Source organism: Polyodon spathula, chromosome 3, assembly GCF_017654505.1.
Source record: "Polyodon spathula isolate WHYD16114869_AA chromosome 3, ASM1765450v1, whole genome shotgun sequence".
Classification (NCBI taxonomy): Eukaryota; Metazoa; Chordata; class Actinopteri; order Acipenseriformes; family Polyodontidae; genus Polyodon; species Polyodon spathula.
This window is the reverse complement of record NC_054536.1, coordinates 29,793,499-29,817,193: the sequence shown is the minus strand read 5'-3', so window position 1 is coordinate 29,817,193 and position 23,695 is coordinate 29,793,499. Positions and strand designations below refer to the sequence as shown.

The window sequence follows — 23,695 nt, the reverse complement described above, 5'->3', positions numbered from 1 at the left end:
TGTTACAGTATATTCAATTCTGTGTAAATGTATTGGAGGAAAAAAAAATGTGATAGGTTTGTTTGCTGTAACTCATCGTACCCAGAAAATTTCAATGTGTATTATACTAGCCATCTAACTTTACGGAAACATTGAGCATGTATATGTAAATTCTGTACTTGGTTTATCTGTCACATTTAGGGTCATTCAAAATGTGGAGGACCCTTTATGCACTGATTGGGTCTTTTAGTCTCTCTGTCCCCCTGCCTGTCACACTCTACATGGTGAATATAATTGGGTTCACTTGAGCTGGAATGAACACTCAACACTTGTAACATATCTATTCTTTTGTAAATCTTCCCCATACCACATATCATTGTGTGTGCACCTTTCTCATTAAGCTGTTTCTGTGTGTGTCTAGATCTGGCAGTGTGGCGGCACCCTGGAGATTGTGACGTGTTCCCACGTAGGTCACGTGTTCCGGAAAGCCACACCTTACACATTCCCCGGTGGGACCGGCCAGATCATTAACAAGAACAACCGACGCCTGGCAGAGGTGTGGATGGACGAATTCAAGAACTTCTTCTACATCATCTCCCCAGGTGAGATGGCAGCACCACTGGGACACAGTGCACTGCAGAGGCGCTCTCTATGAAACTGTGAAGGGCCACAGGGCAATACTATTACAATACTAGAATACTGTACCTTTAGAAGTCTCTTCCCCATGAAAACCTAATAGAAACAGCTGCACTTGTAATCTTGCCTTGTGTGGTGTCTCACCCTCGGAATGACATTGAACATTCTGTATAAGCAGCTTATTAAACGACCTTACTTAGCTACTCATCCAAATTCCAGAGGAAAAAAAAAAATTATCATACACATTTTTAATTATCAAAAGTTAACTTTTAGCATCCTTTCACAAGGACCCAGATAATTATTGAAGAGTATAGTTTTAATTCTCCTCCTATACAGCAAAAAGGTTGAACAAATTAATCACCGGGGTGCTGTACCTGTGTTACTACTGTGCCTGCACTACCTTCTGGACCATTTAAAATGGAAAAGAGCTTTTTTTTTTTTTTTTTTTTTTTTTTATTTTAATGAATTACAGTTTATATAGTACCATTTTTCAGAAGATTAAATTACTTAAAATATGTTTAATTGTTCGGTGGCTACCTCTAACACACTTATAAGAATATCCATAACTATTAATAATGTTGAGCACTTTGAGACAAAACTCTGGCACAAACTATTCCAACTACATTAGTCAACACTTTCCTATTATAAAACACATCATATTGTCTAAATCAGCTCCTTCAGCAATCAGTTTTGTCACAAGGATTAGTGTCAGTAAGACTTCTTTTTTTTTTGGCCCATGGCTGCTTTGAAAATTATATTTCTTGAAAGCTGCATACCTGTGTCTGTTGATAGTTGCCAATAAGCCCTGCCAGGAGCGGACAAATCGGTAGTCCGAGAGCCCTGGACTACCAGAAATTGGGTCTGCACTACCAGCAGCTTCTAAAGATTATTATTATTTTTTTTTTAAGCAGATACTTCAAAGGTCTTCTATATAGAAGATCTTTGGTTACTTTGTACTTGTCCCGTTTAGTACTACTCCGTTGAAGCGGTAGCTATAGTAACCAGTGAATCCAATTGTGATTGGTTCATGACTTAAGATTTTTTTTTTTTTTTTAAATCGTGCATTAGTTCGAACGTTCTAGTCACTATACTGTCTGCAATTTCGTTAGTCTCACCCCTTAAACGAAATATGAAATGATTTTATACTTTACTATATGGTGCCGAGATATATATATATAATGATATATATATATATATATATATATATATATATATATATATATATATATATATATATATAAAACAAATTAATAAACAGGAGAGAACACCGTACCCTCAGTGGCTGTCAGTGTTACCGAGGTGCAGGGACACTATTTTTTTATTTCCAGCTGAACAATTAGCTAACGGTATTGTGAGGGAGCCCCCCTCACATGGTAATGTCTTTATAAAGTGTGCAATGAATTTGTACTATTTTAAATGTATACCCTGACGTTAGTGTTGTTTTTATTAAGTCAGCAGAAAGTCGTGCTCATGTTTATATTCTGTGTACATGTTTAGACCACAAAGTTTATTTGTACGGTACTACTGTATATTGATTGTATAATCATAATACGTCTTGAAAACAAATGCAGCACTTGCAGAGTTTAGATACTGATAATGCGCAGTGAATACTGTGAGTTTGAGTGCACTGGGTAAAGAAAAAAATTAACTAATCCTTTTTAGATGTATGTGGTTCATAGATATTTTTGTGAATATTTAAAAAGATAAAAGTAAATGGTACGAAATTGTTTAACTAATAAAAAGTAGGTTCTATAAATGGCACACGCGAGGACAAATAAAAACAACACTACCACTACAAATGCATAATAATTCCCACAGTCCATTTAGGACCCAGAACATGATTGTTTTAATTTGTTACGCAGTGAATATTTTAAAACTAATGATGAGATATTGGTTGGATCAAAAACCCAGACTATGAGTCCCCGGGACTAGTAAAGTCTGGGAAAATAATGCAAATGATGCAGTCAAACATAACTCCCTACATTTTATATAAGGAAACTTATTAGCTTGTTATTGTTTGGTAGAAATATTAACAGAAACTAGGTTGTTAGTAAACGTTGATAGTATCTGGTTACATATGGTAAAAAAAGAAACAAAACATGTTTTATTAGTGGCTCTCAGAAGTGATGTCGGATTTCTTTTTTGAACCTTACCACCTTACAATTGTATCTGTCTACATTTTTTTAATGGTGCGTAGCGTTAAATGGAAATGTTTATCTACTGAAAAATGTGGGCAACCAAAATTTGTGGTGGGCTACCAGAGTTTACCCTTTGGTAACCCATCGGTCTACCACACATAGTAGTGATTTGTCAACCCCTGCCTGCACAGATAGTGAATTTATGATGCTTTTCTACAGCTCTTTTCTGTAGCATTGTATTGAAAACTTGGCTAGGCAACTGGCTTTAACATTTGTTCCATCAGAAAAGCAGAATTCATGAATTATTGGCACAAATGCTTTTTTCGGTCAGCTTGTGCTAATCGATGGTTCTTATTTCCTACAAAAAAAGGTTGCTTAACTAGGAAGATTTTAAAAAATTGCTAAAATCCTTTTGCTTGATTCTGTAAAACTATTTTTGTTCTGTCACACGAGCAATTTATGAAACCAGAAAGATTTGTGTTAAATCTAAATACAACTTAAAATAAGCATAGAATACACATAAAGAAACTTATAACAAACTAACATTTAAGAAGCAATTGCCATTCTGTTGAGTCAGTAGATAATGAAAATCAGGGCAATCGGCAATTCTTATTGCAACTGTTACTGGTTTCACTTGCCTCACTACAAAAAGAATATCGCTGCTCTAGAAAGAGTGCAAAGAAGACCAGAATTATTCCTGGTTTAAAAGACATGTCCTATGCAGACAGGCTAAAAGAATTGAAACTATTCAGTCTTGAACAAAGAAGACTATACGGCGATCTGATTCAAGCATTCAAAATTCTAAAAGGTATTGACAATGTCGACCCAAGGGACATTTTCAATCTGAGAAAAGAAACAAGGACCAGGGGTCACAAATGGAGATTAGATAACGGGGAATGCAGAACAAAAAAAAGGAGGCACTTTTTTATACAGAGAATTGTGGGAGTCTGGAACTAACTCCCCAGTAATGTCGTTGAAACTGACACCCTGGGATCTTTCAAGAAGCCGCTTGATGAGATTCTGTGATCAATAAGCTACTAATAACCAAACGAACAAGATGGGCCAAATGGCCTCTCATTTGTAACCTTTCTTATGTTCTTAATAATCTGTTACTTAATCAATAAATGGGAAAATAGGGTGTGAATTATTAATAGTGCAATTATGTAAGTAATTATCTTCAATTAAAATGTAGGCTGCAGTATTAACTGATGTATTGGACTACTTTCCTCTGGCGTTGCTCCTGGAGAAAAGTTTGCACCACTTTTTCTCCTAATTACCACCGATAACACATCTGCAATAACGAATAGATCCAGAACCCTATGCAAAACCAGTTCAAACAAAAGTTTCTAAATTGTTATAGGGATTGTATACAAGGAATTCTGTTTTTCTGTAGTTATTGAGTGTGTGTTTCTGGTATCAGAATTTATTTAGCTGCTTGTCCAGGTCTTGGTGTGACTTCGCTCTGTAGCTAAATCATTTGTAGATAGTGATTTTACACACGCCATCATGTATAAATTAAATTTTAAGTGAAGTGGTTTAAAACGTTACAACACCAATACTTGTACTACTGTTTTTCTGTTCGTGAAATACAGCAATATTGAATGTCATTGATTTGTACTTCAGCTGAAGATCAGAATAGAAGTGATGGGAGCTATTTAACATTTTGTGCAAGAGCAATGTTAAGATTGAGAGAAGAAACTCTTTGCACTCAGAGCAAGCATCACCACACTTAGAACTTACAACTATTGTTCTACCCTTTTGGGGAGTTAGTTATACACAATTTACCAGGTAATCTGTTCTCTCTCGTCCTAGAACTGAATGAGTAAGAAAACTCTGCTAAAGACAAAAGCACCTATAACTGTTCAATAACGTGTAAGAAGCAGCTTAAGAATCCTTAATCACCCTTAAATTAAAGCTGTGTTTCTTGTATAGTCAACCATTAAAAATACAGCATTAAAATGTACTTGTAGTTTCCAATTGATTTTGTTACCAACATAGAGATTGCAAAGCAGATTTTATTTAACGTTTTTATTTCATAGTCTGCACGTATTGCACAGACTATTGTATTGTACATATGGTATTGTACAGTACATTGTCCATGGGAAAATGTAAACTTGTGGTACTTTGAGGCACATCACAGACAGTATGCATCTTGAAGTGTAAAACGAGTGCTTTCTTTTTCCAGCGCAGTGCGCCAGAGAGCTTTTAGAATTGAATGGGCTGTATACTGTTGTTCCTTAACAAGGTGCTCTCTGCTCCGAAATGTGCTTCTCTCTCTCTCTGTACTGCTTACTCTTGTTCATGGGATTTAATGTTGTTCATGGGATTTTTATTTATTTATTTTTTAACATTAAAACAACAGTGTTTATAAGCATACCTAGAACAACCATGACTGACACTTTAACCCTTTGCGGTCCATTGATTCAGAGCCCATCAGGTGCGTCATGTCCAGTTTATTTTCACACACACTGTTTATTTTACACACACTGTTTAAAAGTACTTTATTCATAGTAAAACAGGTTTAAAAGGCACTGCATATCAACAGGACACTCAGTACTGCGTCTCCAGCCCCGCCCCAGCCCTTGTTCTCTGTATTTATCACATACCTCTTCATAGTCGTGCATACTGATAAATCATGTCCTGGTCACTTGTTTTATCACTAAACTCCTCAATAATACAATCCAAGTCATTATTTTATTACTATAACATCTCAAAAAGCTTGGCAAATGTTTGTGATATTCTTTGATGCAGGATGCGGAATCAGCTATCTTGTTTGTTTATGTCTGTGCTATCTCTGTCGTGCAGGGGCTATTTGTATTGCTCAGATCAGCCCCTTTTTTTAGACTCCTATCGGTCTCACTTGCCATTGAAAAGTTTTCCCTGCTTTCTCTGGAGAGAAAATTACTAGAGGCCTGTGCTTGGGAAGGGAAAGGGAAAATTATAATGTTGGACCTGGTCCGACATAGGACTGCAAAGGGTTAAAAACAACATCAATATTACAATGAAAGGACAAACAATTGAATATAAACTTTCCACGGACCACCACAGATTGAGAACCACTTATTTACAGTATTCAGCCAGTCATGGTGCACAGCCCCCAAACAAATTTGTTTTGTTCAAGAATGCCCTATATGCAATGTGCCTCTTTTTAACATTCTTGAGTCTCGCTTCACTGTCATTTTAAATTTGATGTCAAAGGTTTCAGAATGAGAAACTGAGAAAAGAGAATGAGAAACTGATGAGACTTATTTTAGAAACGTGAACAGTAAAAGACAAATGAAATTTAGGTGACGCATGCCTAAGAGAAGAAAATCAGAGCTATCGGGAGTTAAGAGGATAATCAAGATCATCGTGCTAATTTCTCTACAATAAAGGAAATGTAATTTTTGTCCAACCCTACAGTAATGTATATGACGTATCAGTACAGAAAAACCACTCAGTATCTTTATGCCTGAAACTTTATATCTGAGAGATGCCCAAGCCACATACTGGAATTTACCTTCTGGGCCATTTTGTAGTCTATTAATCAGTGGAGTGAAAAGTAGTGCAAACTGAAATGAATTTAATAATATACTGTGGCCATGAGGGAGTTCTCTTTACCTAAGCAATCAAAGACAGAAGGCACATGAGTAGAATGATAGCAAGTACCTGTTACTCACTGGGGAGCCCCAACCCTTCAGCTGCTTGAATGGTCAAGGTCGGTTGGTTTGTGTGAGGAGGGAGCGAGGCAGGACTTTCTTTGGCAGACAGCACCCTTCCACAGCACACTCCATGCGGTCCTCAGCATACCGATCACTTTGTATTCTCGAGTGTCTCTGTTTCTGATCTGCTGGCCATTGTGAGGTAAAGGTTGCTGAATTGGTTGTCAGTGGAGGTGATGCTTTTTCTACTTCCACGCTGGCATTGATATGCTGCAAGTGCTTAGAAGCTGAGGGAAAGTAGGATCAATTGTAAGCATTTCATAACAAAATATGTAAAATAGTTTACTAGGTGCTGAAGCTGTAACTGCAAGAACACTATATGTATGTATGTGTATGTGTGTCTGTATGTATGTATGTGTGTGTGTGTGTGTGTGTGTGTGTATATATATATATATATATATATATATATATATATATATATATATATATATATATATATATATATATAAATGTGTGTATATATATATAATGTGTGTATATGTTAATTATGTAGAGAGAGAAAAACTACGAGCCCACCTTTCCTATGTTCCAATGTTAAAATCATTGCAGCCCTGTTTATAACACAATTTGGATTGCATGGCTTTAAACACAGTTTTCTGATTTTACTTTTGTCCTCCTCTGCTAGGGATGTATATCGTCTGTATGTTGGTAAAAAAATTATTGCGAGAATCTGAATCAGTCTGTATGTCACATGTTTACATGTGCAAGTAGTTTATGGTGACCTACTTTTAATGATGGCACTAATTTTGTATCTTCAGATTAAGTAATTCACTGGTATACCTGTTGAAATATTGTTTTCCAATTCCAATTCCCATTCCCTAAACAGTGGGAGCAAATTAAGATGATTCTTGCACCAGGGAACTCGGAGACAGTGCTCATTGAGATTGCTGGAGCTGTCTTTTAAGACAATTTCAATGTAAGGTCAAAGGATATCGATGGACAGCTTCAGGACACCTCTGTTCCTTTTAAGTGTCATTGCACATTTCTTTGGTCTGTCTTCACCGAAAATGAGGTCCTGCCAGCATTTAGACATAGGGATGACTGAACTTAGGAGACAGTTGGGAAAGGATCAGATGCTGCTGCATGTATTTGTATTGCAGTGAAACCCTTAAACCAGATGTGGCTTTTTAATTTATAATAAAACCAATGGAACAACACTTTATAACAAATGAAGCAATACTAAAAGAAGCTAATAACATTATTTGACAAACATTTCTAGTCTCCATTGATGTCTTCATTTTCTACGAATATAACTAAAGTGCTCCTTTGACAATTAACAATCTGATATTTCACCAATTTGGTTAATTTGCTGTTGACAGTAGAAATATATTTATTTACTGTACTGTATTTTTTTTGCTTAAGTCAGATAACGGAATAAAGAGGAAGCTATGTAGTTTATTTTCATATTGTTAATAACAACAATTATTTTAATGAGAACTATTATTAAAACTGCTTATTTTAGGCTCCCGAGTGGCGCATCCAGTAAAGGCGCTCTGCGTGGAGTTCAGGATGCTGATACTGCAAACACAGCTTATAATTATATATCACGTGTTTAAAGCTGTCTGTTGTGCTGCTTAGTAGTTGCACAACATGTAATTGTGTAAAAATGGATTTTTGCAAGAACAGCGTAACCGAATTTTGGGAGTTTGCGGACCACCTGGAGTTTACTCACGGACCACGGGTTGGGAACCAATGTTCTAGAGGAAAATGTGGTCTTTTCTCGGTTGTTACAGATTGTATTGCAGGGTAACCTTCTTCTAATGGGAACTTTACAATATCAGGCAGTTTTGCACTAGAGCAGATGACACCGATAGCTGTGAATTTTTTACTGTGTCCCATGTCACTTTTTGAAAGGCTCCACAAGAATAAAACCTGGGAGCTACCATCACTTTCTGTCTGTAACAGATGTTCAGCTTGCGGCATAGCCATCATATCCAGAATAATTTGTCTATCAAGTTGATACCTATGGTATATCTTGCTGTAATTGTAACAGTCAAGTGTAATAAGGTGATCTCAAAATACTCTTTCTCTACAAATAGCTCTCCTTCTAAGATAAGGACTTCATGAATTCCGTCATGTTTAAGCGCCCCACTTAAGTGACCCAAATAAGCACCCCACTTAACATTTCAGAACTTAAGAATAACTCACAAGCTTTATCATTGTCAAACACCTATGATTGAAGAGGCCTTGCTGAGGGTCTCTGTAGCCAAAAAGGCTTCTCAAGATGAGATGTGTTGTATTTGCAGAGGAGTGTGCACTGATTACTTTGACACGCTCAGTAAACTACCATAAAAAAACAAGTCTTTTACTCGCGTCTGCCTGAGCGTGACATATGCATTGTGAAAGAGTGTATTGCACTTGTTTGAAGGGTTTTGAGCATCTTAATTTTTTTTTGGCAGGTGTCACCAAAGTGGATTATGGGGACATTTCTGCAAGAGCGATGCTGAGACAGAAACTGCAGTGCAAGCCCTTCTCCTGGTACCTGGAGAACGTGTACCCCGATTCCCAGATCCCTCGCCATTACTTCTCCCTCGGAGAGGTGAGGGACCGTCACCAAACAAAGCATGTGACGCTTAAAACGCTAGCAACTGGTCCCTGCATTACAAAAAACAACACTGTGGCCTTGGAGATAGAGTCAAGCAAAGAGCAACCAGACTAATCCCAGGTCTTAAATAAACAAGTTATGTAGAACAGTTGAGGGATCTGAATCTGTTTAGTCTAGAAACAAAGAAGGATTAGATGAGACTTGATTACAGTTTTTTAAGGCTTAACCCTCGACAGTACTTTAAGCAGAGATTAAGTGGATACATACTTGTCACAGATTCCATATTGTATGGAATGGGTTACCAAGCCACATTGTTGATGCTGAACCAGTCTACCAGATGAGCACTTTTCTGAGCAGTTAGTGCTCATCACAATGAAAGAGACATGGTTTCAATTAGGCACAGTGCTTGCAAGAAGTCCCTGAAACATTACTATTATTTTAAATATGTGTAATATAAGCCACAGTGACATGGACAGTCAGGATTATATTACAGTTACTGAGGGTCACAGAAATGGTCCCTTTTTCTTGAGCATCTTTTTACAATCCAAAAAATCTAGGTTTGTTTTAATGACTACGTAAAACATTTTAAGTGCAGGATGGCCTTAATGCAGTGTAGCATTTAAATGGAAATATCTTGATAGCACCCATTTTAATTGGATTATTCAAACATAAAATCCTGGAAAGAATCCACAGTGAATTTGTTTAGTGTTCTGTAGGGGTAGGCCTAGTTTGCTTGGGATATGGTTGAATTTAGCATTACCCAATAGAATTAACTTTATTTTTCTTCATAGTCTAATGAAACCTGCTGAATAATGTTACATTAACATATTGAATTGCATACTGCTTTGTAGTTTTCCATATACAGTACTTAATGAAAAACTGACAAATTTTAAAATGTGATGTTTTGAAAGCTAACATGAAATACTGTACTACTATTATGGCTTCCAGTAGACTTTTGCAATATTGTTTTGTAGTTTATTTGATTACATGTTAAAATTCTAAGTTGATCCTTCCACTGTAGAGCAGAAATGACTCATCAGATGCTGCAGAAATAATAGACTCGATCAGGATGGAAGGGATGCCTTTGTCTTTTGTCCTTGAAGAGAATGGATTTATTTTTTTATTTTTTAATGTACTCTACATGCACTTTAAAAAAATAAAAAACCCACAGGTTGTAGGCATAATTGGCATTGCAGCAATATGGGGAAAAACCTCATCAGAAATGTCAGGGAATGGAGATATAACTGAAGTTGAACGGCAGGATTGAATGGCTTGTGGGCATATTTAAATTCAAATCATTGTCAGCTTTTGCCCTGGAGAGAGACCAAATGTCATTGACGTTTATGTGAGCCAGTAAATCCCATTAGCCAAGTAAGTTCTGAATCCAGATCCTGAGTTGTTTTTGATTAGGGGAGAAAAAAAAAATATGTTAATGTGATGCAGAGCTGCAAAAGAGCAGTATTACTGTATTACAGTCCAACAGAACTGTGTAACCCCTTATCTAACCTACTAAGAATGTACATTCATAGATGAGTCCTGAACTTTCAACACTCAATCAGAAGCTCTTAAATTTACACTATAAGAATATCCAGAAGCTAATCCAGTACACACCACAAGACAACATTTTTGCTCTAGTCAGGTTTTTGAAGTTAGTTTGCCTCTTTAGGTTAGAGGGTAAAGGTTGGATCGCACAACTAAAAATAATTTTACCCTTCTTGCGTCCTCGGTTTTCATATCCCTGATTTATAGAATAAACCAAACCTTGATGCTTCCCTTTTCAGATCCGAAATGTAGAAACTAACCAATGCCTGGATAACATGGCAAGGAAAGAAAATGAGAAAGTGGGAATATTTAACTGCCATGGAATGGGAGGGAACCAGGTAAGGACTGGAAAATAAATTTTAGACCCTTAATAGAACCAGGTCTCCCTGGAATCAAAAGTGAGGCTCCGAGAACGGACGATGCATATATATATATATATATATATATATATATATATATATATATAGATAGATAGATAGATAGATAGATAGATAGATAGATAGATAGATAGATAGATAGATAGATAGATATAGTAGTTTTGTGAATTGATATTTATAATTCAGTGGGTTAAATATTTATGCTTTTTATTCAATGCAAACTGAAATGCAGTTTTAAATCATTTTTTATGCTTTTTTCAAATCTTTTAATAAGTTTGTTTCTTACCAGTCTGGCACTTCCATGCGGTATGTAGATCTCTTTTGAATGAGTTTAGATAAAGGGGCATTCAGAACAGAAAATAGCAGAGAATTGTGGGTCTGGAACCAACTCCCCAGTAATGTTGTTGAAGCTGACACCCTGGGATCCTTCAAGAAGCTGCTTGATGAGATTCAGGGAACAATAAGCTACTAACAACCAAACGAGCAAGATGGGCTGAATGGCCTCCTCTCGTTTTATAAACTCACTTATGTTTCTTGTGTTTCTTATCAAATATTATTTCTAGTACTGCACAGTGTTACAGATAGTTGGCTGTCCTTGCATTTCAGGAAGTACGTTAGTTTAACTTCCTAGGTCATTTTACCCCAACAGTGTGTTCTGGGCTAAGGCATGTCATTGGCTGCAAAGAGCGAAGCAGGTGGTTGGTTAATGACAGGAGGGAAGGTGCTGACCATGTAGAATAACACAACCAATGACAGAGAGGATTTTAATTTTTGTAGTCACCCGGTAGAACAGGGTGCATCACACTCAGTATGTGGTACAGCAAGTTTCTTGAGTGAACTCTAAATGTAATCAGTGTTTACCAAAACATAATGGTAATATTGATCCGTGATGTAAAACAGTGCAGAGTTACTTGCATATGTTGTCTAACATCTTTGCTTCTCATCCTCTAGGTTTTCTCGTATACTGCCAATAAAGAAATCCGCACAGATGATTTGTGTTTGGACGTGTCCAAGCTGAGTGGCCCCGTCATGATGCTCAAGTGTCATCATCTGAAAGGCAATCAGCTCTGGGAGTATGACCCCCTGGTGAGTGCACTCGGACTGCAATCAGACCCTTCATTTAGGCTCAGATGGCTTGATCATAGTGGTTAATGGGTAAGGTATTAGCCAGGAGCTGGGTGACTCAGTGGACATGTAATTGAATGTGATGCCTGGGAGTCAGTGGTTCAGTACTTACCAGGTCAGGAGTGATTTCTGTCACTAGTAACTGTAAGTGTGTTAACACTAACATTCCAGAATCTCTCTGATAAGATTCTGGTCTGTACCGGAGCGTTGCGTTTACACTTGCTTAAAGCAGCGGGGGGTACTTCTCACAGGAGCAGACTCTGAGCACGCGTACTTTGAGGGGAAAAGAAAAATTAATAGAAGCCGACGCCCTTCTGTAGTGACGGATTTTTCCGCTGTCCATTAGTGCTCATTGGATCCTGTCTTCGCTCCAGATAGATATTAAAACCCTGCTTTCTTCATCAGTGAAGTTGCACAAGCGTCCTTCAGACATTATTTCTCAAATCTATAATACAGAACAATTAGGTTTAGCCAGTAGTCGCTACACATCGAAAAAGGTAAACTACATAACAAAAAAAAACATGCAGATACCTTTCCAGAATACGTCCTCAGCATGTATTCACGGCTAGAAACAAGAAGAAGCACATAACTATAATGCTCTGTGTGATAGCAGGTGGCCGCAAACTGCCTCCATAGGTTATATCTTTATATATGCATGTTTATTTGATGTTTTTTTTTCCTCAAATTGAGGGTGGGAAATTTGGGCAGTGTCTTAAATTCAAGAAAGAAATATGGTAAACCGAGCACTTTTTTAGAAGCATTAGATTCATCACCACTAAAATAATGAAAACAGAAGGAGAAGAAAACATTGCATGAGTTGCCAGTAACTGACATTTTTTCTCCAAGGATTATAGGCCCATTTACTATTGGTGTCATGTACATTTAATTCAGTCTGATTTCCTCTTCAGAATGCATGGTTACGGTTGCAATGAGTATTGCTTTTGGTGACTCATTGCGCCGTGGATATCCTTTAGTTTAGTTTCCCCAGCTCCCTATCAGTTTGCTCTGGGAGGAGATTAAGCTGAACCAAATGATTCTGAACAAGCTGTGCTGCAAATTGGCCATATGCCATTTGATTTATCCTTTAGTGTGGCTCTTTATGTTTTTCTCTTCTTGTTTTTGTGAAATAACAATGTGCCCACCACAAGTGAAGAAAAAAAAAAAAAATCATCAGATTTTTTTAAAAGTAATCGCTTGCTTTAAGAATGCATTGCAAGGCTGTTTGCAGGGTGCTTTTAAATTACCCTGCATTATGAGAATTTCCTATGGAAATGGAAACTGGCCTTGGAATTGAATGTTTTTCCAACTGTTTGGCAGCGGAACACTGTCAGAGGCTCCGGCGATTTATTTATGTCCAAACTCAGCACATTTTTTACAATTGTATTTGAAGTGCCTCTGCCTGTAATACTTTCCTGGTAATTACTGAGGTGCAGAATGTAACACAGCATTGCCAAACAGCCGTGGTCTGTAAGGAGATGTGGCCCACTGTGAAGGTATACAGTAAACTCTTCTGACCCTGGCTGGTAGCAGAGCACGTCCATTACTGCCCCTATTGCTTTGAGCCGAAAGAGAGAGAACAGCTTTGGAAATGCACCCTTGAGCTGGAGCCAAACTGCTTTGTTCAAAACAGTGGATCAACATTTCAGAGAGTCCGATTTTTGAATTAAAAGTTTATTCCTATAGTTGAATTTGTCATTTTCCATTTGGAAACATTAAAGTTTAAAAGTTTGTGACTTTGTATCACAAGTAATGTCACCACAGCTGTAGTATTCTAAATACGCTGTGCTGTTCAATGTAAAATGAATTAGTTGTTGAATAATATACACTGGGTCTTGTGAACAGGAATCTACTGTATATTACAAAAGTTTGTTTTGCTTCCCTGAGCTGTAGTGCAGCTGAGAGAATCCAGATGACATTCATAACCCCTGCTGCTATACTGTACTGTAGCTAGCAGAGATGCCAAGGGCTATGATCTGACCATAGCAGCTACTATTTTGGAGGTTCTGCTATGGCACTACGGCGAAGGGGTATAATGATAGAATTTTTATCAACCCTTTCCAGTCCGATGTCAGACCCTGTCCGACGTAATTGCAGAAAGACGTAAAGCACAGGTCTCTAGTCGTTATTCCCCGGAAAAAGCCGAGAAAACCTTTCAATAGCCGAGTGAGACCAATAGGAGCTGAATGAAGCCGAAAAAAAAAAGATTGCATTGAGTAGTTTGGTGATAAAACGAGTGATCAGGAGAGGATTTATCAGTGTGCACGTCTATAAAGAGGTTTGTGAAAAATACAGCGAACAAGGGGTGGGGCTTGGCTGTAGATACAGTACTGAGTGTCCTTTTGCGATTCAATGCCTTTTAAACCTGTGTTACTCTGGGGGAAAAAAAAATATTTTAAACAGCGCGTGTGAAAATAAATTGGACCTGATGCTCCTGGCAAGCGCTGAATAAATGGACTGCAAAGGGTTAAATAAGTAAATGATGGATACTCCCTGAACGTTTACGTTTATTTCAATACCATGTGTGTGTTTTCCTGTTTAATTAATTATTTTAATGAATTAAGTGTGCTTAATACTGTATTTAATTGATTGTTTATTGTGGCATTTTAACTGACATACTAAAAGCCGGGTTGCTTGGTAACCGGTTTAGGGGTCCCCGGTCCGGTATCAAGCCAATCTTGAACAGCCCCGTTGCTGTCTTTAAGCAGAGTGAGGCAGCATCTCTTCATTGTTACTGTACAGTGTATTGCTACTTGCATAATGCCTGTGTTTTCTTCCTGTGGCCAGAGCATGCAAAGGAGGCACTGGTGAACAGCAGTTACTGCAAGTTTTATGCATATTTCTCCAAGCGCATGCTGAAGAAACGTCTCTCCCGTAGCTCTGCAGAGTGCTCTGCGTCCCTCACTCCTGCACAGCACTCTTCCCTGTCACCATCTGTTGGAGAGGTGGCTACGTCCTCCCCCCGTGGCTCTGTGCCAAGAGAGTGGATGGATATATATGTGTGTGTGTATATATATATATATATATATATATACACACACACACACACACACACACACACACACAGAGTACCAGTCATAATTTGAGTACACCTGTTTGAAACCATGTTTTTTATGATTATCTATGCTTTTAACTGTATAAACTTGTCTATAAACACTTAATATTTTAATATATGAAACATGTAGTTATATAAGCTGATAATCATAATTGAATTGCATTCAAAAATTTAATTTTTAAATGAAAATGTAAATCTTGTCAGTTTCAATGAAATGGTCACAAAAAGCAAGGGGATTTCAGTCTGAAGCCCAAGTCAGTTAAAAGTCTGAAATATGTATAACACAGTGTTAGAACACTGGTCTAACTATAAAAGTGTCTTTGTTAGATGTTCTCTTAGTTAACTAGCATGTTACCCAATTAACCTTTTGTCACCAATTATTGTTAACAGGTGAGGGTCCATGATTACTATAAATATAGGTAGCATAGGCACAAGTTTGTCATTCTTGAATGTAAGGGAACAAAATATGGCCAAATATGCTCTGTTAAGTAAAGAAAAAAGACTGTAATTACTTTAAGAAATAAAGGTCAATCTTTAAGACAAATCCCTAGAACTTTGCAAGTGTCTGTAACTGCTGTGGCCAAGACCATGAAACGATTTGAAGAAACTGGCACTCGTGAGGACCAAACAAGGTCAGGCAGGTTAAGGGTGACCTCAGAATCAGAGAACAAGTTCATTCGAGTCTACGAAACCGGTGATTAACTGCCCCTGAAATACAAGCTCAGCTAAATGCTACTAGAAGTACAGATGTTTCAACATCTACTGTTCAGAGGAGATTGCATGAAGCTGACCTAACTGGAAGAATTGCTGCAAAGAAACCATTGTTAAGAGCGCTGAATAAGAGGAAGAGACTTCTCTGGGCCAGAAAACACAGAAACTGGACATTTGAGGCGTGGAAGTCGGTTTTATGAACCGATGAGTCAAAATCTGAAATATTTGGGTCCAACCGCCGAGTATTTGTAAGACGCGGAGAGGGTGAGCGCGTGAGTTCTGCATGTGTGATTCCCACTGTCAAGCATGGAGGAGTCGGTGTCATGGTCTGGGGTTGCTTTGCTAGTGACAGAGTTGGTGATCTTTACCAAGCATACTTCAGAGGCATGCCATTCCATCAGAATTATGGCTAGTTGGGCAGTCCTTGACCCGAAACACACCTCAAAGTTGTGCAAAGAACTATCTGGCAAAGGAGGAAAGTGAAGGACAACTCAATCTAATGACGTGGCCTGCCCAGTCTCCAGACCTCAGTCCCATAGAACCTGTATTGGACGAACTGGACAGAAGAGTCAAAGCAAAGCTACCCACAAGTCTCTGGGAATTTCTGCAGAAGAGCTGGGAAGACATGTCGAGTGATTTCCTATTGAAACTTGTTAACCGGGTGCCTCATGTTTGTGAGGCTGTTATTAAGGGAAAGGGTGGATATTTTGAGGAATCCAAGATTTAGAGACAATTTTCAATTTTCTTGAACATTGTTTTGATACTCCTTATGTTTTGTTTTGTATATTATAACATGTGTTTTCATTTTCAAGTATTTACAGACACGTATACGACGTAGACCATTATCAATTATGAAAAAAACCTAGTTTCCCGCAAGCATACTCAAACTTTTGACTGGTACTGTATGTATGTGTGTGTGTGTGTGTGTGTGTGTGTGTGTGTGTGTGTGTGTGTGTGTATATATATATATATATATATATATATATATATATATATATATATATATATATATATATATATACGGGTGAAGCCCGTGCATCCAGCACTCAGAAGGGGGGAGCTGGTGCAGCCACTGCCCGAGATGGGAGGCCTACAAGTCCAAAACCCAGGTCTCCAGCAGCGGAGGAAGGGTGCCTGCTGTTTCCGTCTCAGCCAGCAGAGGGAGAATGCCTGCTGGTTCGGCCTCTACCGCCAGGAGCAGTGCAGCAGGAGTTGCCTCTTCCTCCACCATTTCCACCACCAGGAGCAGAGGAGCAGGAGCTGCCTCTGCCTCTACCACCTCCACCGGCAGGAGTAGAGAAGCAGGAGCTGCCTCTGCCTCCACCACCTCCACCAGCAGGAACAGAGCAGAACAGAACTGGTACTGACTCCAACACCAAGGGAAGAAGTGGAGCTCCTACTGCCACCTTCTGGGCCAGGGACTCCTCTCCTGGCTTCATTGTCTGGGGATGCCTCCAACATCACCACCCAGGGATGCCTGCACGTCACCGCCCAGGGATGCCCATTCACCATCGCAGGGGGATTGTTGGCTCTCGAGTCAGGCTCTCTGTTTAGTTGTAGCATTCCAGTCGTTCTGCAATCTTGCCCTTGCGATGGCTTTGGTACACTCAACTATATGGTAATGGTTACATTTTGTACTTGAAAGGGAACATTAGGTTATAATCATAACCCTGGTTCCCTGAAATAAATATAACCATTAACCTTCAAGGTCGCTGCGTCAGTGATTGTAGCAGGCTTGAAGGAAAAATGACCTTGAGGTCTGTGAGCACTGTCATTTTGTGCCCTCGGGGGCAGGCTATGACTGCGTCACAGGCTCTGAGCAGCTTTGATATATTGTATTCAGGTTTCGGGTCTTTAGGAGGTAAACACCCATTAGATAATGGTACAATTTGTATTTCAGGGAACAAGAGTTATGATAGTAATCTAACGTTACCATGCTTTCATTGTGCCTTTAATATTCTTTACCAACATGTGGTAGAGATTATTGTTTTTCTGTTAGGGAAGTTAGGGATGCTACTGCATCCCCACAAGCAGATTAAGCTTGTATTGAGGAATTACCAACAGATGCTGGGGTATTCGAATACCCTCACAAAAGTATGTAAAAGATCAGAGTCACGAGATCCTGTTGCAATACAAACAGTAAAGACGTTGTGTTACTTTTAAACTGCTGCAACATTTCTGCTTCAAAATTTAAATTATTATTATTATTATTATTATTATTATTATTATTATTATTATTATTATTATTATTACTACTAACCCATGTGCAGCATTCACAGCAGTTTGTGAAGTGTAGACTGATATATATTCATCACTCATCCTTACTTGCATTGACCCACATTGTACTGCAAACTTTAGGGGTTGTTTCTCAAAAAGAGAGAAAGGCCTTTTCTGTATGTTAATCATTATCTGTGAAAACCTGAAAGACGAAAGGCAAAGTAGCTTGATCCAAAAGGCACATTTTTGAATTGTGAATAGATGCTGTGTGCAGTTTACGAAAAGGAGTTCACTAGTGGAATAACTTAATTTGGGATAAATCACAAGTCCTGGCTTCAGCAGTTAATATGTCAGATTGCTATCCATCTGTTCTGGAGTACTAGATTGCACAGTGATCTGTTACTGCAACATAGCCTACATTATCAGTGAAAAATAACACATCTGTGCATTTGGGAGCTGGGGATAAAATACATTTCTAGTGTTACATGAATCATTGCAACTGTACCTACTAGCATGCCGCTACCACCCCCTCTCACCTCCCTTTGGCTCCACTCACAACCACCTACCAAAGCAATACTGTGGAAGGAAGTTCTGTAGTACTGGAGTGTTTCATTTCAGAGAATGCACTGTATGTTCACAGTTGCCCATTTACAAACTTTGATCATCTGCCAAGGTGGGTCTCGAAGGGAATGCATAATTCAGTATGCATTCAGTCCTTGCTTGGTAAGGTAGCTGAATGCTGCTATTGCCTGGTTGCCACTGCCCTCTGCCATCACAGCATATGCAGTAGAGGTTCACACTTCTCCTGTGGAGACATAAGAAATTTGAACCTGGCTGCTACAGGCATAATTATGAATTTAGGGTCCGTGACTAAAAAAAAAAAAAAAAACAATGAAAAAACTCTGAGGTTCAGGAACTTACTTTGTTCTCTGATACAGACCAGTTTCAAGTCTCTGACGGTCATATTCTTACAAAAACTAAAACCAAAGTAAAGGTTTAAAGAAGTCAACATTGATAACTGACAGTATGGAGAGTATCACTATTGATAAACCAAAATAACGGAAGGGCACAAACTGATTTGAGTGCTGCCAGGTCAGAACACATCTTCAGCTGGCAGGGCACACAGATATACAATAATACATTGATATCTTACTGCGCATGCTTATTGCATAATGCTTATCTCTGGCAACAGAGACCTACATCACACTTCAATCTTTATCTAATTGTGATGAAAACTAGTTAGATTGTTAATAATATCAGAATCTGGACTACAGTATACATGGAGGAACTAGTATTTAATGAACATAGGCTTTGGTTGGAGTTAAATGCCCCACCCCCTAGTGTTTGTCATTTATTGTGCAATAATAAGATGTTTAGTAAATAAGCAGGCAAAGTGGGGTAAAGCAACAGCAGATGTCCCAGCACCACAAATCAGCGCAAGGTTTTTGATAGGCCAACGTGTACAGTTGCAGGCAAAAGCATTGGCACGCTACACTTAATATACCTTTGGTTTTCTTCAGGAATTCCAGAGTTGACTTAGCCATTGGGTCGTTGTCATGTTGGAAGATAAACTGTCTCTCAATCAGCCTACGAGCAGATGGTATCATTGTACTTTGTGGAATGTTTTGATACTCGGCTGCATTCATTTGATCTTCAATCACATGAAAGTCTCCAGTCCCTGAACTGCTAAAGCACCCCATATGATGATGAACCACCTCCGTGTTTAACTGTAGGTACAAAGAAAGATTCTCCTACCTGCTGTAGCCATTATTTTCTTTGGATATCTTATTTTTATAAGCATTTCAGTTGAATGTGTTTGGTGGTACTTCTTGATTATTGCTGATTTTGGTGTTCCATATTTCTTTGATATTGTTCTGTAGCCATTTCCTTTGTAATTTGCTACGAGTGCTTTTCTCTAATGTGAATCCAACTCCTTTGTTTTGACCCTCATCTGCTGTGTGGCCAAACAGTTCTTCAAGAGATCTTGGAAATAATGGCCTGTTTTTCTGGCTGTTGACTTTAAAACACAGCTTAATCAATGAATATATGTTTTAATTAATCTATTACATTTGTACTTTAATGTAAAGGTGCCAATACTTTTGTCATGAACAAATATTTGAAACTGCTTAGGTGTGTTTTATTTTTATTTATTTTTTATAAAGATTGCTTGAAATTGTGAATGCTTGTGTTACATGTTTTCTTGAATGATCTTATATAAGTGTAGGGTACCAATATAATTTGTCTGCGACCTGTATCTGAGTATGTATGTATATCTAGTTAAAAAATAAATACAATTTAAAAAAAAATGTACAGCAAGACCGAGTGGATTGTAAGCACAATTAATGCAGGTAGAAACCTCCTAGGACTACAATCTACGTTTTAGCTTAAAAAATAAAGAAATATTCATTATTATTTACTAGTACCAGTCAAGAGTTACTCTTTCATCAGGTAAGGTTGTACTTTTCCAAGCAGTTGTAATCTCATGCTCTCTTTGTTCTAAGCTCCAGGCCTCTTGCTGCACCATGCACTATGGTCTTGACAAGGTGATCAGTTTTCACCAGAGAACTAATTCATACCCATTGATTTTTTTTTTATATTTATTTATTTATTTTGTCTCAGATTTTATTTTATTGATCCAGTAGCATAATTACAAGCTTTCATCGACAGGCCCGATTGCTATCAGATTCCATCAGTCCCAGTAATTCACCACCAGGGGACTTGCAGTAGCACTTGTAATGCAAATCGAAAAACAGTAAACCCATACTAAATGCATACAGAACAGACAGCTGATATTGGTTAAATGCAGAGCGCAGGATTCAAAAGTATCAGTTATGAGGCCTCATTCAATTAACAAGGACAGGAAAACTAAACCCAGCCTCCCTGGGTCTGATACCGTGTCTTGTTTACATCACTTCATGCAGTGAGTACCATGCATTTCCGAGTAGTTTGAGCTGCTAAGCATGACCCCTGCAGGCTTGTACCTTTTCACCACCCTGAACAGTACCTTCAAATGTGTATCCCAACACTGCCTTTACCTGCAGGAGAGGATGTGTAGGTCTACTTAATCATAATACATACTGATTAGCAGCCTTTTGTTATTTGAAGATTACACAACTAGCAGGATGCTCCTAATGAGTGTCTTGCATGAGATTTACAACTTTATGGGGTCTACAACTTTGACAGTTAGTAAGCAGTATGAAGATTAACTAGATTACCGTGTTAATGGCTGAACTAGCCCAACCAGCTCCTGTTCCAGCTCCAATCCCTAGCTTTGGGTGATACTCCTTCCCAAGTTTGAGTCATTGCACCACTAAACTGAACAGGGTTTAAGTTGTGGAGCATCACTAACCAGAACTGTTTGTGCTATGAAAATTGTTACGTGTTAATTGTTGAACTTTGTGGACAGTTCATTTGATTGTAAAGATAACTGAATGGATCTCGAAAGTAGGGCGATGTGAAGACTTTCCCATCCATTTTGCCTACTTTTCATGCACACCTTCAATGTGTAATAAGTAATAATATTTAACTTAAGACATGTATATCTATCTATCTATCTATATACTGAGCATCAAAAGAAACTTAACACTTATATTTGGATAAAATTCTCTAGATGTGATCGAAAAGTGACAAACTGTTTTAGAGCAGGTGCAGTGACTGTTTATTGTGCTGATTAACAACTGACATCACAAAGATGCTGCAAAATGATCTGTTGATCTTGGGCAGGTGTTGTGGCTCTTGGTCTCCCAGTTCGTGGCCTGTCATTGAGTGTGTTTGGTTATATCGTCTCGTCAGGTTTGAAATTGCTAGCTGTGAGCACCCTGTTCTAGTCCAGCCTTCAACATGCCATTTGCACGAAGGCGCTGCTCTTTTGACAGACGTGGCATATTGTTTTTTTCTGCTTTTATTCCTGTTTTTATTGCTTTTATTCAAGCATGCAGTTCAACAGCTGAAATCACTCCACATCCAGTGTCCAATCAACTATCTCACTAATTAGGTGATTGAGTGCATATGCTTCAGTCCGTTTTTTTTTCGAAAATAAATGTGTTATAATAGTGATAAGTTTATTTTGATACTCGGTATGTGTGTATATATATATAAAATAGATGGGCTTCACTGAGTTACAGGAAAATAATTTCAAGGGTTTCTGTGACGTCATAAGTAACGAGACCGAAGAAGAGACCCATCTGTTATTTTATATAATACATGGATACCCTTGTGATGCTAATATTAAAGAAGACGAGGTTCAGCAGTACAGTTTCAGTAATAGTACTAATGTTTCAGTGCTGTACAGACGTTCTGTGTAGTTATCCATTTCTCCAGTTTCTCTGAGATACGAATGTACTGGCTTTACACCTTCTTTATATATATATATATATAGAGAGAGAGAGAGAGTGAGAGAGAGAGAGTGTTTAAAATGCTGTATTTCTAAAATGTCTCTTTTTACTGTTTTTCTGTTAGAAACTGACCCTGTTGCATGTGAACAGCAACCAGTGCCTGGAGAAAGCCACGGAGGCGGACAGCCAAGTGCCGAGCGTCAAAGACTGCAACGGGAGCCGCTCCCAGCAATGGCTGCTCCGCAACGTCACGCTCCCAGAGATTTTCTAAACATCCCGGGGACAGGAATATAAAAAAAAAAAGAAAGATTTTGATTGTGCTACCTCGGCATACCTTTCCGCCACACTCTGATACAGAAAATATCATCTAACTTAATAGGGACCACTCCCTGCAACGAGATTTTAGAGACTAGCGCAAAACAATATCAAGACTTGATGGTTGTGCACTTGCCTTCTTTCGCAAGGATGTGAAACTCCACATGTTTATGTTTATGTGACAGCCTCGCTGACTGTGTTGCTTAGTCTTTTGTTTTACTTAAATTTGTTTTTTTTTAAATGGAAGAGGAATAAGGTGAAATGGGCAACAGAGTGTTTCATATCAAAGGATAATTTTACAGGATTTACAGTGAAGCTGATACATAATCAATTGAGTGGCTTCCTGGGAGAGAGCTGTATATCATTGCACCTCCATCTCGCTGACGGGAAAGCCAGCCGAGTCTTCACAAGCCATTTCTCAGGATATCGTTCACTGTCTCTTGTACCTGCAAGTAAATAATGTCATTTTCACGGAAAATTCGCACAGGAATGTAAGGGCTGAACAAAGCGTCGGGTTCTATTCGTTATGAAAAGACTTTAGAAAAAAAAAAAATAAATAAAAATGAGTAAATCAAATGAAAAAACAGGGTTGAAATGACTTGAGTTGAAAAAAATAATACAGTTTGTGATAATAAATATCGAAAAACAACATCCAAAATATGTAGTATACATCAGTGGAAAAGTAACCAATTCTATTTAAGTCACCAAAAAAAATACGCAAACACTCTCACGGTGAACATTTTTAAGATTTTTTTTTTTTTTTTTAATTAGAAGTTCACAGAGCTAAAGAATATCTATCTAGATGTTTTAGTCCCCCAAGTCTATTGCCTTTTTGTTTTGTTATTTTTCATTTTGTTCTTGGTCCTGTGGTCTGTCTATGATGTCTACATTTTTACAGTGACATTACAAGATGTACTGTCCTTCTAGACTACTGTGCTACTGTATCCCCCCCCCCCCCCCCCCCCCCCCCACACACACACACACACACACACAGATATCTAATAAGCAGCTGATATATCCTAA

The 23,695-nt window shown here is 38.2% G+C and overlaps 1 protein-coding gene across 7 annotated transcripts in view; it reads left to right on the top strand.

Moving 5' to 3' along the window:
• Positions 1-23,089, top strand: part of LOC121312955 (polypeptide N-acetylgalactosaminyltransferase 1) — a 207,168-nt gene extending 184,079 nt beyond the window's left edge. For all 7 annotated transcript variants that reach the window (XM_041244968.1, XM_041244966.1, XM_041244965.1 and 4 more), the window contains 5 exons: positions 401-581; positions 8,854-8,993; positions 10,781-10,879; positions 11,870-12,004; positions 22,482-23,089. In XM_041244968.1, coding sequence (XP_041100902.1) covers positions 401-581; positions 8,854-8,993; positions 10,781-10,879; positions 11,870-12,004; positions 22,482-22,628 — 702 coding nt within the window. In that variant the 3' untranslated portion in view covers positions 22,629-23,089. The remainder of the gene's footprint in view (positions 1-400; positions 582-8,853; positions 8,994-10,780; positions 10,880-11,869; positions 12,005-22,481) is intronic.
• Positions 23,090-23,695: the final 606 nt, after the last annotated feature.